The following is a 9,632-nucleotide window of genomic DNA, read 5'->3' as shown; positions in this document are numbered from 1 at the left end:
GCTGGGGGAGGAAAATTCCCAAAACCAGGGGACGGGGGGTGGGGGGGGCCCGAATCCCCCCCTTTCCCCCCCCCCCGGGGAAAAGGGAAAAAAACCCCCTCAAAAAAAAAAAAAAAAAAAAAAAAAGTTTCTACCTCATGAGGTTGTTGAGAGGACTCAATAAATTAACATTTAAACACTTAAAACAGCGCCTGACATAGGCTAGGCATGCAGTAAAGGGTGGCTGTAATTTGCATCAAATTTGCCTCATCTCAGTGGGGGCATTTAGGGAAGATTGTAAATGTGTCTGGAGGCTGAGCACAATGGCTCATGCCTGTAATCCTAGCACTTTGGGAGGCCAAGGCAGGTAGATCACCTGAGGTCAGGAGTTCAAGATCAGTTTGGCCAACATAGCAAAACCCCATCTCTACTAAAAATAGAAAAATTAGCTGGGCATGGTGGCAGGCACCTATAATCCCAGCTACTTGGGAAGCAGGAGAATGGCTTGAACCTGGGGTGGGGGTAGGGGGAATGGCAGGGGCAGGGGTTGCAGTGAGCTGAGATGGCGCCAGTTCACTCCAGCCTGGATGAAAGAGGGAAACCCCGTTAAAAAAATATGTGTCCAGAGAACCTGGAGTAGAATGTGAGTTCAGGCAACTAATTTCTCCCTTTTTTCTTCAGCCAGGCAATCATTAAACCTCAGTCCCATGGCCCCAGGCCAGGTCTGGTGCTCTCCTTTGCCCTCCCACCTGGGTCCCTGGATGCCCCAGTTTCCTGGAGTCTCCTAAGGATCACTTCCACAGGCAGCCTCCCTCCCTGCACAGAGCCTCTCCAGGGCTCCCCCATGCCCTCAGGACAGTCCCAGTCCCTTTACACATCCATGCCGCTCAGTTCTGCGTGGCTGGCTCTGCCTGCTTTCACAGCCTCATGTTTGCCACTTCCCCCGGCAAGTTAAGGACATATTTGCAGCTCCTTGAATAGAACATGTCCTCATTTCACTCCAGGCCCCTGCACAAGCTGTTTACTCTCATCACACAGTCTTTGCACGACTTGCTCAACAGCTCTCAGGGTTCCTCCTGCCCAAGAAGCTCCCCCTGACTCCCCAGCCTGGGTCAGGCACCCCTCTGGACTTTGTCATGACAGCCCTAACCACTCTGGGTTGTCACTGTCTGGAGGGGTGGAGGGGTCCGTCTCCCCCACTAGACTAGGCACTTTTTTTTTTTGAGACACGAGTCTCGCTCTGTCATCCAGGCTGTAGTGCAGTGGTGCGATCTGGGCTCACTGCAACCTCCGCCTCCAGTGTTCAAGCAATTCTCCTGCCTCAGCCTCCCTAGTAGCTAGGACTACAGCTGCACTCCACCACACCCGGCTAATTTTTGTATCTTTAGTAGAGATGGGGTTTCGCCATATTGGTTAGGCTGGTCTCCAACTCCTGGCCGCAGGTGATCCGCCGGCCTCGGCCTCCCAAAGTAGCTGGGATTACAGGCATGAGCCACCACGTCCGGGTCTGGACGGGGCACTTGTGAGGACAGCTTCTTCACTGCTGGAGGCACACCACCACGGAAGGGGTCTCCGTAGGGGACCTAAGTAGTCAGGCTGTTTGATCTTGAGGACACGGGGACCCCCCAAAAAGAGATGGATGAAGTGATCTGCGAAGAATTGACTGGGGCAGAGCCTGGGTGGTGGGTGGGGTATGGAGACCCTACCGGTCCTTGTGCAGCTTCAGGAGCCTCTTCACATCTTCTCTGCCCTTGGGGACCGGGCCAGCCTTCTCCAAGGCCTCCTTCAGGAGCTGGCTCTTCTCCAGGCCGAAGACATGAGGGGGAGCAGGCCCCGAGGCAGCGGGTGGAGGAGGCAGTGGGGGCGGTGGGGGAACAGGGGTTTGCTGACTCCAGGGACGGGATGGAAAAGCTAAAAAGTCCAGGGGACTCGTGGGTAGAGGCGGAGGTGGAATACTGCTGGCTTGGGGTACAGAGGTTCTGGGAGGAGGGATTGGTGATTTTAGGGGAGGAGAGCTTGGTGAAGTCATTTTGGGGTCTATAGGAGGTGCTGAGGGGTTCAGAAGGTAGGGAGGCAGGGATCCTTCAAGAGGACGACCTCAGGGACGGAAATTTTAAAAGTTTAAGAGCTGCATTCCAGAATCTGGGGGCAAAGCAGTGGGTGTGAAAGGACCAGGGCTAACACTTGAAACCGTGGGAGCAGGAATTGCGAGGCTGACACGTCTTAAGGCACCTGTAGGTTAACAGGGTGGGGCCCTTCAATCCGGAACCGGATCTGTGGTACGGGCCGGGATGGGTTGGTTAGCTCGGGACGCTTAGGTGGAGAGTTAGTAGGAGTTAACTCATTCTTTGGGGCTGAATGTGGAAACTCGGGTAAGTTTGGGATACGAAGGCTCAGACCTAGCGTGAGGTGCCTGAAGGGTGTGACTTAGGAGCCCGGGGCTAAAGATTCGGAGAACTTAGGCTCAATCCCCTTTCACATCCCAGGCCCGAGTTCGGAACCTTTGAGCTGACCTTTTGAGTCAGAGGCAAGAGGTCAAAAAGGACACCTGGCAGGGAAAGCGGCCTAGTTGTAGAGAAGGTCCTGGAGTCAGAGCAATAAAAAACCTCTGTGGGTTGGAGACTCAGAGATCAGAGGCTGGAGGGCGCTGCGATAACCGGTGGAACAGGGAAAGGAGTCAGGAAGTAAAATGAGCCGCCCACTCCCGCAAAATGGCGGTCCCCGCACACCCCCTTTCCAATATCATGTGGTATCAACCTCAATGGTGCCCGCCCATTTGGCAATCACGTGACAGAAAACGCAGCACACACGGGGAAGAGGCGGGGCTTCAAACAGGCTTGCCTCCGGAAGACACCGCAGCGCGAAACGCGTCCCGATTGGCAAAACACTCGTGACCTTCACTGATTGGTCCGTAGACCCTAGAGCTACGGAAGGAGGTGGGCTTGTCGAAAGTGGGGCGGTGTTTTTCTACCTAGGCGGGAACCCAAATATCGTTTTGATTGGCAAGAACTGAGCCTAGAAACGAGTCTTGCTCTGATTGGTCAAGCTACTGAGTTTCCGCGTGGGAATTGGCTGGCAGAACGGTAGAGGCGGGGCCAGGAGAGAAAGCTTTGTGGTTTAGTCTCAGAAAAGTAGCAGGTGCCGCTTGAGAAAACTGCGGCCCCGTCGGAAGGTAACCTTGGGCGCAGACGAACATCGGCGGAGGGCGGGCGGTGCGATTGGCGTCCGGGCCTTCCTGGGCCCGTCTGAGAAAACTTTTCTGCCGCCGGAGGCCAGGCTGCCGAAGACCCGTCCTTTCTTCCTGTAGTGGCTCTTACATCCGGGTTTTTTCTCCCGTACTGCCCTTCGACGCGTGGGCCAATGGGAATCGCCATTTAGGGAGCACCGCCCACTGAGTCGCGTAGAGCATCTTGGAACTCGTAGTAAATCTCTCGAGAGTTCCCTCCGCACGCGGGCTCAAGAAGCGGGTCATACGCACGCTTTGTTGCCCACGCTGTACCTCCGTCCTTCCCACTCCTGCCTTACCTGACTTCCTCTTGGAAGGAAGATCCTTGAGCAGCCCGTTAAGCCAACGTTGGGACAAAGGATTTGGAGAAAACCAGGGCTAAAGTCACGTTTTTCCTCCTTTAAGCCTTACCTCGACACTTCACTCCATGGCAGTTCCCGAGACCCGCCCTAACCACACTATTTATATCAACAACCTCAATGAGAAGATCAAGAAGGATGGTGAGTTCTCGGGATAGTCCGCGCTCCAGGCTGTCCCGCACGGGCTGGTCTCCCTTCCACCCCCTGCATCTGCTTCTCTTTCTCAGTGTTCGTCCAAGCAGACTGTTCCAGTGATCCCTTTGGCCTTTACACAAACGACTTCCTCTGCCTTCAACACTCGTTTGTTCATCTTAAATTCTGCCCTTTAACCTGGTCACTGTTGCTCATCTTAAAAGGTTTCAGGACACAGGACCCCTCCTCCAGGAAGCCTTCCCTATCCCGCGTCCCTTCACGTGGCTGACCCTGGCTTCCTCCCATCAAGCCCGGATTCCTGTGGGCTGTCGTGGGGCTCTCTCCTCCCAGTGGCCTTTGAGCTCCGTGAGGGCAACGCCTGGGGCTTCTTGGTCACCGGCGTTTTCAATGATCAGCGCACAGTGAAAATGTACCGTACTGGTGTCTAACGCTCTGTATCATGGGCTGGTCTATGCGCTTTTATATAAGTCTTGGTTACATTTAATCCTCGAAACAAGCCTGTAGGAAGAAGGCTATTGTTATTCCCATTCCTCAAATAAGAAGCTGAGACTGGGGTGATGTGACTTGCCCTGGGTCACATAGCAAGTAAAGTGGTTGCAGCCACCGGTATGTAACTCAGTTTTTGGCAGGGCCTGGTGGCTCAGGCCTGTAAGCGCAACACTTTGGGAGGCCGAGGCGGAAGGATCACTTAAACACAGGAGTTCAAGATCAGCCTGGGCAAGAAAGCGAGATCTTGTCTCTACAAAAAAAAAAAAAAAAAAAAAGCCTGGGCATGGGTGGGTCACGTCTGTGGTCCCAGCTACTCAGAAGGCTGAGGTGGGAGAATCGCTTGAGCTACAGAGGTTGAGGCTGCAGTAAACTATGATTGCACTGCAGCCTGGGCAGAGCAAGAAGCTGTGTAAAAAAAAAAGAACTCAATTATTGAAATCGGCAAGACTCTACTGCTTTCTCAAGTAAATTATCACGTTTATTGAACCTCATTTTCTGTGTGTGAAAAACTGAACAAAGTCATAATACCTTTGCATGGATGTTGGGGGAAATTAAATTAGCTAAATCTCGAAGTGTTTCTGTTTTATGGTACCTGGCAGCTAGGAAGGGCTGGATAAATGTTAGCTCTTATCACCTCAAGAAAATTGTCGGGAGAAGCGAAGGAGCTTGCTGGGATTCAGTTCGAGGCTACCGGTGAAGTTGCTCTTGAGGAAAGCAAAGCCTGCAGCTAGGCGCAGTGGCTCACGCCTGTAATCCCAACACACTGGGAGGCAGAGGCGAGTAGATCACTTAAAGCCAGGAGTTCGAGACCAGCCTGGCCAACATGGCGAAACCCTGTCTTTACTAAAAATACAAAAATTAGCCAGGTGTGGCGGTGTATGTCTGTAGCCCCAGCTACTCGGGAGGCTGAGGCAGGAGAATCACTTGAAACCCAGGAAACCGAGGGTTTTTTTTTTTTTTTTTTGCAATTTTTTACTTTTTCCCTCCCAGAACACGGGAAGGAAGCAGAGGTCTTAGTGAACAGAGTTTGTAGTACTGTGCTCCTGCCAGGGCGATAGAGTGAGACTGTCTCAAAAAATAACCCAGGAATGTAAATATTGCGTATGCTTTTAGAGTGTGCTACCCAACCAGGATCAGGCAGTGCTGGGGGCACACTGGTGACATAGAATCCTGGTTTTATTTATTTATTTTGAGTTGGAGTTTCGCTCTTACTGCCCAGGCTAGAGTGCAATGGGGTGATCTCAGCTCACTCCAACCTTCACCTGGGTTCACGCGTTTCTCCTGCCTCAGCCTCCTGAGTAGCTGGGATTATAGGCATGCGCCACCCAGCTGATGTTGTATTTTTAGTAGAGATGGGGTTTTTCCATTGTTGGTCAGGCTGCTGTCGAACTCCTGACCTCAGGTGATCCGCCCACCTTGGCCTCCCAAAGTTTACAGGCATGAGCCATTGGGCCTGGCCCAAACCCTGATTCTTTAGGACAGTGACAGCACATAGTAGTCAGGGCCATCATGCAGGAAGCTTAGGCAGAGTGTTGAGGGCTGGGATTGTAATCCCAGCACTTTGGGAGTCCGAGGCAGGTAGATCACGAGGTGGGGAACTCGAGACCAGCTTGGCCAACATGGTGAAAACCTGTCTCTACTAAAAATACAAAAAATTAGCCGGGTGTGGTGTTGGGCGCCTGTAATTCCAGCTACTCAGGAGGTTGAGGCAGGAGAATTGCTTGAACCCAGCAGGTGGAGGTTACAGTGGGCCAAGATTGCACCACTACACTTCAGCCCGGGAAGCAGGGTGAGACTCTGTCTCAAAAAAAAAAGACAGAGGGATCCGTTCAGCTTCCTAGAAAAGGAGACATTTTGGACAGCCTACCAGATAGAGGAAGCAGTATTTATGTTACAGCGAGGGAGAAGAGTGTTCTAACTTGGGCCAGCCTGTGCAGATGTTTAGGGGCAAAAGATCCTGACGCGTTCTGGGTATTAGACATAGTTTTGTGGGCCTGAGGCCTAGAGGCCTGTACATCATGGAGAAGCTTCCCATGAGCTGTGCAGTCTTGGCTCATGGCTGTGAGGCACTGGCTTGGTCTTGAGGGTGTTGGGGAGCCAGAGTGCTTCCCTGTCCTGACTGCCTCCCTCATGGAATATCCTCCCAGCTCTGGAGGGTAAATGCGAATGGATGAGCGGGGTGCCGGACAGTAGAGAGGCCCAGAGTCCAGTGGAATGAGTAAAGTCTGAGCGAGAGTCATGGGATGGAGTATGAAGAGGAAAACCAGAAATGTCACCACCAGGGGAAATTTTGGCTATTACCTAAAAATCAGCCTTGACCACTCACTGTCCCTGCCGCCACCGAACCTACACGCATTTTCTTCTTTCCTAGTCTGGTATCTAATTTACCCAGTGACTTCTGCTTTGGCTCAGCTTTTTTTTTTTTTTTTTGGAGACAGAGTCTCTGTCACTCAGGCTGGAGTGCAGTGGCATGATCTCTGCTCACTGCAACTTTTGCCTCCCTGGTTCAAGCAATTCTCCTGCCTCAGCCTCCTGAGTAGCTGGGATTGCAGGTGCCCTCCACCACACCTGGCTAATTTTTTTTTGTTTTGTATTTTTAGTTGAGGCAGGGTTTCACCATGTTGGCCAGGCTGGTCTTGAACTCCTGACCTCAAGTGATCGGCCTCCCAAAGTGCTGGAATTACAGGTGTGAGCCACCACACCTGGCCAGGATTTTTTTTGGGGGGGTGGTTCAAAGACAGGGTCTGACTATCATTAAGGCTGCAGTGTAGTGGTGTGATCATGGACTGCAAGCGCTGCCTCCCAGGCTAGAGTGATCCTCCCCCTTCAGCCTCCCAAGTAGCTGTGACCACAAGACATACGCCACCATGCCTGGCTAATTTTTGTATCTTTTGTAGAGATGGGGTTTCGCCATACTGCCCAGGCTGGTCTTGAACTCCTGAGTGCAAAGTATCTGCCTGTCTCGGCCTCCCAAAGAGCTGGGATTACAGGTGTGAGTCACCAAGCTTGGCCATCTCAGCCATCTTCTTTGCATAAGACATTGTTACCCTTTGCAGACCTGGGTGGTGAGAGGGAGACCATCCTTGTTGAGCTGAAACCCACTTGGTGTTAAGTGAGACCCTTTGCTGGTGAGATATGGGCAGTACTGGGTTGAGATGGAGTATGTGGACTGGGTCTGCCATGCCCTTCCTTGTGCCCTCTAGATACTCGTCCTGCGCCGGTGAGGCATTTTCTGAGAACCTGTTTCCATCTGAGTAAAGTTGGGACAGTCATAGTCACCACCTCATGGGGTTGTTGTGAGGAAGTGAAATTGTCTTTAAAAGCATTTGGTGGAGATGTGGTGACTCACGCGTATAATCCCAGCAGTTTGGGAAGCCAAGGCAGGAGGATTGCCGGAGCCCAGGAGTTCAAGATCAACCTGGGCAACATAGGAGACCGTGTCTACAAAAACTAAAAAATTAGCCATGCGTGGTGTTGCATACCTGTAGTCCCAGCTCCTTTGGAGGCTGAGGTGGGAAGATTGCTTGAGCCTGGGAGATCAAGCCTGCAGTAAGCTATCATCATGCCACTGAACTCCAGCCTGGGCAATAGAATGATACCCTGTCTTTTAAAAAATAATAATAAACACAAAAGCACTTGATGGTATCTTAAGTCAAATGTTTGTAGCCACCCAAGTTAATGTCTCATGATAGGAGGCGGGAAATAGCCATGAAAGAACAGGAAGTAGAGTAAGAGTGACACGGGAAGACATTTAGAAATGTGGTCAGGCCGGGCGCGGTGACTCACGCCTGTAATCCCAGCACTTTGGGAGGCCGAGGCGGGTGGATCACGAGGTCAAGAGATCGAGACCATCCTGGTCAACATGGTGAAAACCCGTCTCTACTAAAAATACAAAAAATTAGCTGGGCATGGTGGCGCATGCCTGTAATCCCAGCTACTCAGGAGGCTGAGGCAGGAGAATTGCCTGAACCCAGGAGGCGGAGGTTGAGGTGAGCCGAGATCACGCCATTGCACTCCAGCCTGGGTAACATGAGTGAAACTCCGTCTCAAAAAAAAAAAAAAAAAAGAAATGTGGTAAGAGGTGGCAACATTTCCTCTGAGACCTGGGTGACTAGAAGGAGGCGGCCATGTAAACCTCAGGGGAGGGATGTTCAGGTAAAGGGAGCAGCCAGTGCAAAGGCCCTGGGGCAGAATTGGTGTCTCAGGCCTGGGGGCCAGTGTGGTTGGGGAACGAGGTGGAATGTGGTCAGGGATGATGAAGTGGGGGAAATTTGCCAGGGTCGTGTCATGCAGGCCTGTGTCAGGGTGCTGGTGGCAATGAAAATAATCACTCATATCTGTTGAGCGTTTACTATGTACCAGATGCTGTTCTGAGCATTTTGCATGTATGTCCACGTGTTCGTTACATAGCAGCTCTCTGGTGTAGGTACTATTACTGTCCGCATCTTACAGAAGCGTATACTTGGCCACTTGAGTAGTTCCTGGCTGCTTCTGTGATCGTTAGGTCTTCAGAGATTGTGCACTCAAGGCATTCTGGGTACCCCGTGAACTGGCTGATGGTCTTCCATCTTGGCTGCACTTCTTCTGAAAGGGAGAGCTCAAAGGTCTTCTCTTTCACCACTGCAGAGCTGAAGAAGTCCCTGTACGCCATCTTCTCCCAGTTTGGCCAGATCCTGGATATCCTGGTATCACGGAGCCTGAAGATGAGGGGCCAGGCCTTTGTCATCTTCAAGGAGGTCAGCAGCGCCACCAATGCCCTGCGCTCCATGCAGGGTTTCCCCTTCTATGACAAGCCCATGGTGAGTATTGTGGGTATGGAGGCTGGGTGTGGGTGTGGGTGTGTGAAATGTTATAGGAGACTGGGTGGGCCTGGAGTGGAGGAGGGGATATGAGGGTTAATTTGCCAAGGTGAGGCTGCACCGAGCTCCACTGCACTTTGCCTCATTTCAAAAACTTTTTTTTTTTTTTTTTTTTGCTGGGCACCCTGGGCCCTTCCTTTTAACCCCAGCCCTTTTTTTTTTTTTTTTTTTTTGAGGTGTTTTGCTATCGTTGTCCAGGCTGGAGTGCAATGGCATGATCTCAGCTCACTGCAACCTCCGCTTCCCAAATTCAAGCAATTCTCCTGCCTCAGCCTTCCAAGTAGCTGGGATTACAGGTGTATACCATCACACCTGGCTAAGTTTTTTTAATTTTTAGTACAGATAGAGTTTCTCCATGTTGGTCAGGCTGGTCTTGATTATAGGTGTATGCCACCATACCTGGCTAATTTTTTTTTTTAATTTTTAGTAGAGACGGGGTTTCTCCATGTTAGTCAGGCTGGTCTTGAACTCCCGACCTCAGGCGATCCGCCTGCACCCCAGCCTCCCAAAGTGTTACTGTTGTGAGCCACCATGCCTGGCTTTTTTTTTTTTTTTTTTTTTTTTTTT

At 51.5% G+C, this 9,632-nt stretch overlaps 2 protein-coding genes across 4 annotated transcripts in view; one reads left to right on the top strand and one right to left on the bottom strand.

The window, feature by feature from the left end:
* Positions 1-2,901, bottom strand: part of CUNH19orf54 (chromosome unknown C19orf54 homolog) — a 9,161-nt gene extending 6,260 nt beyond the window's left edge. The window contains exon 1 of one of the 3 annotated variants that reach the window (XM_032248719.1): positions 1,686-2,901. In XM_032248719.1, coding sequence (XP_032104610.1) covers positions 1,686-2,008 — 323 coding nt within the window. In that variant the 5' untranslated portion in view covers positions 2,009-2,901. The remainder of the gene's footprint in view (positions 1-1,685) is intronic. The other 2 variants (XM_032248718.1, XM_032248720.1) reach the window with 2 other exon arrangements.
* Positions 2,902-2,962: 61 nt separating this feature from the next.
* Positions 2,963-9,632, top strand: part of SNRPA (small nuclear ribonucleoprotein polypeptide A) — a 13,271-nt gene continuing 6,601 nt past the window's right edge. Inside the window, exons 1-3 of the mRNA XM_032248721.1 lie at positions 2,963-3,151; positions 3,611-3,705; positions 8,833-9,005. Of these exons, the coding sequence (XP_032104612.1) occupies positions 3,633-3,705; positions 8,833-9,005 (246 nt within the window). The 5' untranslated portion in view covers positions 2,963-3,151; positions 3,611-3,632. The remainder of the gene's footprint in view (positions 3,152-3,610; positions 3,706-8,832; positions 9,006-9,632) is intronic.

The sequence above is a fragment of the Sapajus apella genome, unplaced genomic scaffold (genome assembly GCF_009761245.1).
Source record: "Sapajus apella isolate SASKATOON/1434 unplaced genomic scaffold, GSC_monkey_1.0 scaffold68, whole genome shotgun sequence".
In the NCBI taxonomy this organism is placed as follows: Eukaryota; Metazoa; Chordata; class Mammalia; order Primates; family Cebidae; genus Sapajus; species Sapajus apella.
This window is presented reverse-complemented; position numbering and strand designations above follow the sequence as displayed.